The 6,887-nt window shown below is 45.6% G+C and overlaps 1 protein-coding gene across 1 annotated transcript; it reads right to left on the bottom strand.

Annotated features, from left to right (window-relative positions):
• Nucleotides 1-4,211: 4,211 nt before the first annotated feature.
• Nucleotides 4,212-4,997, bottom strand: GJB6 (gap junction protein beta 6; the record flags this gene model as incomplete). Its single annotated transcript, XM_080926426.1, has 1 exon — nucleotides 4,212-4,997. The coding sequence occupies one exon, from the start codon at nucleotides 4,995-4,997 to the stop codon at nucleotides 4,212-4,214; it is 786 nt and encodes a 261-aa protein (XP_080782552.1).
• Between the last annotated feature and the right edge of the window lie 1,890 nt (nucleotides 4,998-6,887).

Genomic DNA, 6,887 nt, shown 5'->3' with positions numbered 1-6,887 from the left:
GGCTTTCATCCCAGCTGGAGCCCAGGCCTCTCTGCTCCGTGTTATGGTGTCTGCCTGGACTAAGGGGTTGCCTTCCTAACCCTGTGTTGTACTGTAGGAGCCTTGGTGGGAATCTTCCCCACCAGTGACCTTCCCACCAGTGGCCTCCCCACCAGGGTGTGGGTGGAGATCACAGTAGGAGCTAGAGCTAGTTCTGTCCAGCAGCCGTAAGGAACCCCACATACATTGGTTGTCAGTGGTAGCAGATACAAACTCTACACTTTCCTTCCAATTAACGGTGTCCAGAAGCCACCTGCCCTTGCCTTTGGGAGAGATCTCAGAGAGCATTGGCTGAAATAGCAAATTTTGATGAAACCCACATACGTTCTAAATACACTTGGTACTCATTCTTTTGTTATACTAAGAACCAAGAGTAACAATAATTAAAAAATCAATAGGCTGAATTTAATCCCTAGCACTCCTGTAAGAAGCCAGGCATCCTTGATTACCTTGCCTGTAATCCCAGGGCTGGAGAGGTTGGGAAGGTTCTCTGGGCCTTGATGAGTAGCCAGCCTAGAAGCACCAGTGAGCTCCAGGTTCTGTGAGGGGGTCTGCCTCCAAGCTAAGATGGAGGGAATGAAGATAACTGGCGCCAACTACTGGCCACCATACACACGTACACACATGTACACACACACATGCACACACACATGCACACACACATGCACACAGTCACACTTCACACATGCACACACATACACACACACTTCACACATGCACACACATACACACACTTCACACATGCACACACATACAAACACGAATACATGCACACACACTTCACACATGCGCACACACACATACACACACGCGTGCACACATGCACACACGCATACCACATACTCACACACCAAAAGAGTTCAAGCAACTGTAATAAGAGGCTTCAGTGAGCAATTATAAACACGTTTGAAAGAAATGAAGGAACAGAAATCCTCAGTGGAAAGATGGGTGGTTCCAGGGCTGGTGAGGTGGTTCAGAGCTAGCGTGCCAGCCCCACTTGTATGAGACGTCCATTCGGTACACAGCACCATAAACATGATGTGAAGAGCCAAATGAAAATGTTGGAGTTGAAAACTACAGCAGACAGAAAGTTCAGTGTGCGGCCTAGAGGCGGGTGAGTACAAACTCAGGGGGCTGGGGGTAGAGAGCCTTCTGTTTGAAAAGGGGGAGAACTCAGACTGGAGGAAAAGAGTTCCAGAGATGCCCCAATGTTTCTGTGTCAGAAGCAGTTTGGAAAAAGTTTGTGGAAAGAATATTTGCTGAAAACTTGGCAAATTTTGCAAGAGACCTAGCCTGAGAGCTAAGAAGTGAAAGTGGAGCAGGATAAACTCTAAGAAATCAATTCACGACATCACAATTAAACTTACTAAACTACGTACGTAGGTTCTGCTTGGAGACCAGGAACAAATCAGGAGGTATACACTTTACCTGATGAGGTAGGGGTGAGGGGAGCAAGCAGAGGGGTTCCTGTTGGAGGTGCCAGGGGAGCAGGCAGCCGGACAACTTCTAAGTCAACCCAGAATTCCTTTTTCAGCAAAAATATCTGCAAGTGCCAGGCACGCTTGGGATTAGGAGTTTGAGTGTGTGGCCTGGGTACACACTGGAATCCTATCTACAAGAACAACACAAAACAAAATCCTTCATGGATCAGAGGAGCGGGTTATGATAGGCCATTAAGAAAGCAAGCATGGGAGTACATGCCTGTGATCCGAGTACCTCAGAGACTGAGGTGGGAGGATTCCGTTTAAGGCCAGCCTGGGGAAACCAAGGATTACTTTTTAGTTTTTCTAGAGAGACTCCAAAGCAGGTCTTTTAGGAATTGGAGTGCTGTGTCAGGCACTCAATGCTTGCTCATCATTGACTAGGTGTCCTCCAGTTGATGTCATTAGTTATTTGGAATGGCGAAGCATTGAGCGGCATGCTAACAATCCCTTGAGAGAGAGGTTGTGTTGCTATTTCATTATTCTCAAGAGTGACCAGTCTGCACTGACCTGCTCACGCCCACCAGGAAGCCTATGTGTCCAATCTGGAAGTCCCTGAGGAGAATGGCATTTCCCCATCCCTAGGTGTGGGGTACAGGTGCTTTGCTCAGTCACTGTGGACCAGAGGGCCCAGGTGGCAAGCCCTGCAAGGTCAGTTTTGTCAGAGGCTGCTACTGGCTGGGTGTGTTCTGAGAGGGTGTTGCAATTGTAGTTAGTAGGCGATGTTGATGGCCGAACCTGAGAGACAAGGAACCTACCGGAAGGCATTAGGTCATGGCAGCCCTTAGGAGGGATGAACGATGGTCTTGTGGGAACCCCTAGGTTGTGATAGGCAACCTGACACATCCCCTGACTCACTGCCTCTCTCTGCCTTGCCTATAATCTCTCCCTCTCACACCCACTCCCACCATGAAGCCATTCTCCATATCCTGATGACCTGGAAGGCCCTAAGTGTTCAGGAGATGCTGGAAACCTCCAAGTCACATAGTCTCTAGCACTTTGCTACAATATCACAATATGGACCAAGATATTTGTATAAGACTTCCACCCTCCTTTTTCTTAAAAAGTCTTCCCCACACACAGGGTCTTAATATGTAGCCCAGGCTAGCCTAAAACCCATTGTGTAGCCAATGCTGACCTCTTCTTGCTCTGCTGTGTCTTAAGGCGCACCATCAAGGTTGAACTGACAGAGAAGACACTTCCCAGAGTTCTATGAGCATCACTTTCCGAGCTGAGGGAGCTAACCTCAGCCTCTGTTGGTGCCTACAAAGCAATTTATAGTAACTCTCCAGAAAAAAACTTACTAATGTTGTGGATTGTCCTGAGCTGTTTGTATTTTGATATTAATTCTACTTCCCCAAGAAGGGCTGCCTAGTCACTTACTCAGGTGACTTCATCAGAACCTTCTTCCCGTTTTAATTAGTAAAATAAAGGCGACAGCCAGTGATTGGGCAGGGGAAGGGAAGGTGGAGAGAGAGAGTCAGAAGAGAAGGGAAAGGGAGAGGGAAGAGAGGAGGATCAAGATGGAGCTCAAGAAGGATGAACTGGATCCAGGTGGACTTAATTGGCGTTAGGTAGCTGCGAACATTTTAAGGATTTTATAGGTCTTTTATCTCATATGGAAGGATGGTCTGTATCTTTGTCTATTGGATGTAATCTTATTGTATTGGTTTGTAGATTGAGAATTGAATATATTAACCTGTGTGAAAATCTATCAGGCATTAGAGTCATATTCGTGCTGGGCAGGGTGGTAATTCCACCCATGACAGAGGCAGTAGGGCAGGCGGAATGAACCTCCAGAGAAGAGAACAGCTTTCGGACTGAGTGACAGAGTCCGTGCACCCGACTCCACACTAGAAGCGGCGCCCTCGGAGTGATAAGCCATCCACTTTTAATATTTATTGCAACAACTAACACATCATATGTCTAGTGACAACGGTCTAGGGCCCAGAGGGTACAGAAATGAGCAGTGTACACAGAGGCTGAAGCAACAGGGTCAGGCTTTATTGGCGTGATCATGTTTGCACTGTTCACCATAGGTGGAAAGGCTGATTTTTAAAAAGGGTCCCACTTCCTTTGATTTCATTCTTATTTAGCAAACGGCACGATGTATATTGTCCAACGAACACCTCCCACCTTAAGAGCACACACTAGCTCATTACACTGTCCTTGGACAGTGTGAAGAAAACATTTATAATATGCAAGACCCTTTACAAGTACAAACTTCAGATCCTTGGAGAGCACTTGAAAAGCTAACTTTGTATATTTTTCCCAGGTGAGGAAGGCCAGTCATTAAAAAAATACTTTATATAAATTCAAAGTCAGAACTAAAATATTCATTTCTATAAAAATATCTTACTGATAAAACTATTAACTTCTAGATAAAATTGCTCTTTATAAACAAGTTATATAAATTTTCAGAAAATACTAAGTCATACAGTTCACACAGGGCTTGTTCAGGTGACTTCCAAGGTCTAGTTGTCACAGGGCTTGGTTTTCAGAGCTAGACCACAATTTTGACTTACATTATGTGTGAATAGTCGAGGTGTTCTACAATAATCGAACTCAAGTATCTATTTGCTAGGAGTCATTTATGGACAAACTCTTGATCTAGAGCAGGAGTCAGATCGACAGTGCCTACAGAGAGGGCGCATGCTCAGAAGGGCTCACCTACACTTGACCTTGAGATGCTTAACTCGGGAAGCTTGTGATTGCATTCTGGCCGCTATCTGAGATCAACTCATTCATTTCATTCTGCTTGCTCTCTTTCAGGGCATGGTTGGGGTGGTTTCTCTGGGCCTGCGTTCTTTTGGATCTCCTAAAGCACACTTTGAGCAGCAGGTAACACAACTCGGCCACATTGAGCAGCATGCAAATCACAGATGCCGAAATCATAAAAACCGTGAACACCGTTTTCTCGGTTGGCCTCGAAATAAAGCAGTCCACGAGATTGGGGCAGGGGTCAATGCCGCATTTCAGCACCCAGGGCAGGTGGTACCCATTGTAGAGGAAGTAGAACACATACATGAAGGCGGCTTCGAAGACGATGCGGAAGAAGATGCTGCTGGTGTATGTCCACCACAGGGAGCCCTCAATGCGCACCTTCTGACGTTTGATGTCCTCCAGGTCTTTAAACTCGTTCCTCTTCTCCCCACGGATAAACTTTCGGGCAGTTTCGTGTCTGTAGTAGGCGACGTGCATGGCCACCAGCAGTGCTGGGGTGGACACGAAGATCAGCTGCAGGGCCCAGAGCCGGATGTGGGACACGGGGAAGAAATGGTCGTAGCACACGTTCTTGCAGCCTGGCTGGAGAGTGTTGCAGACAAAGTCCTCCTGCTCATCCCCCCACACTTCCTGGGCAGCCACCACTAGGATCATGACTCGGAAGATAAAGATGACCGTGATCCACACCTTCCCTATGCTGGTGGAGTGCTTGTTCACACCCCCGATGACAGTGTGCAGGGTCCCCCAATCCATCTTGTACCTTTATCCTTAAACAGAGAGAAAGAAGCAAAGCTAATTAGTGGAAGGCATTTCCGAACTGACTCACCAATACCATAGTGAAATTACAAGGTTGTACTTTTTTTTTTTTTGATAAGGAACACCCACGATAAATATGTTCTTTATTTCTGACCACAAATAAGAAATAGTGGACAAACTTCATTTATTCCTCCCACGAGGCAACATCAACCAGGCAACTCCCTTATTAGGTGAAGGGTTTGTTTCAGTCAGTGATCGGCACTGTAAATAGATACTTAATTTCACTTTTTGCAAAATAACCATGCCTTTTACATGCAAAATAAATTGTCAAAATTCAACTGAACGCAGGTTGTACATTAGGTTGCTATTTGTCATTAACTCACCAATGCCAGTAAACAAGCACGGTTTTATTCAAGGACTCAGGATTTTTTAAGTTATTAAGCAGCTTATCCAAGCCACAAAACACAGCAAAAGTCTCTATTAGAACCGCACATTCTGATTAGCTCAGCAGACTAAGAAGAAACAATGTCACTGATTGACCTTTAATATTTATATTTCTAGTTTTAGCTTGAATGGGCCATCTGCTCAAATCATGTGCTGTTAGGAAAGTTAATATCTTCAACTACCTCTTCCAAAAGAGAATCACAAGGTTTGACATAAACTGTTTCCTTGTTCTCTGGTGGAAGCAGGCCATGTGTCAGCTGTTGCACAAAAAATACGGGTCCCATTGCACTAGGGGCCACAGCGGCCCAGGGCTGTCCTCCCTTCTGAAAGTCTGGGTTGGCAGAGAAAAGACCTTCTTCAGTCTGTGCCACTTCCTATTCTTGGGACCCTCTGATCCTGGGACCCTCTGATCCTGGGACACTCTGATCCTGGGACCCTCTAATCCAGTTCCTCATGTTGTGCTGACCCTCCCCCAACCACACAATTATTTTTGTTGCTACTTCATGACTGTAATTTTGATTCTGTCATGAATCACAATGTAAACATCTGTGTTTTCCAATGATTTTAGGCAACCCGTGTGAAAGGTTCCTTCGACTTCCAAAACTTGAGAAATGCTGTGCTATGTGGCAACTCTCCCTAATACTGATTCTCGGGGAGTTCATATCTTGTACCATGATCACAGTCACTTCCTAATCCTCTCATGTTTGCTCCCCATCCTTGTGCCCTCTCCCAAAAGTAAAAATAAAAATGAAGATAAAAATGGAAAAGAAAGAGAAAATAGCTGCTATCCATACACTCACCAGAGCGTGATCGAACTCTCAGTGGCCTGCCCCTAAACAGAACTGAGTCCTTCCCCCAGTGCACCCCACCCAGAAACCATCAGTTGTAGAGAGCTAAATTCAGCATCCTAATCACACTTGTAAAGAGTTTTCTTCAGTGACTTCCTGACTACAAACAGCCATTTATCCTACATGACCAAGAAGAACGAATTGGTTGGCAAGTTCTAAAAAAAAAAAAAAAAAAAAAAAAAGGTGTACATGACTGTGGGTAATGAGTGACAGACTCTGGACATCCTTAGAGACAAGTCCCCTCAGGCAACTTTTCATCCACTTGGAGGGAATAAGAGAGCCACCAAAGTCCTTTTGTTGGTGGTCTGGGTCACTCTTTACCTAACCACTGTGCCCCTTCTGATGTCCTTGGTTTGACTAATTTTAGAGTCTGTGTTTTTCTCAGAAAGCCACCCATTAGCAGCCATGCCCATCTGACATTTGTGTGCTGATCTCTGCTCCAGCTGGGTCAGACGGTGGCCTCTGAGGTGCACACAAAGGAAGTGAAATCGGGCATGATAGGAAATATCTGGAAATTTCCCTGTTTTGGATCCAAGAACTTGTCCCCCTGCCATGGGCCAGAACATTGATTGGAATGTTCATAATTCCGATAGTG

Source organism: Micromys minutus, assembly GCF_963924665.1.
Source record: "Micromys minutus genome assembly, chromosome: 12".
In the NCBI taxonomy this organism is placed as follows: Eukaryota; Metazoa; Chordata; class Mammalia; order Rodentia; family Muridae; genus Micromys; species Micromys minutus.
This window is presented reverse-complemented; position numbering and strand designations above follow the sequence as displayed.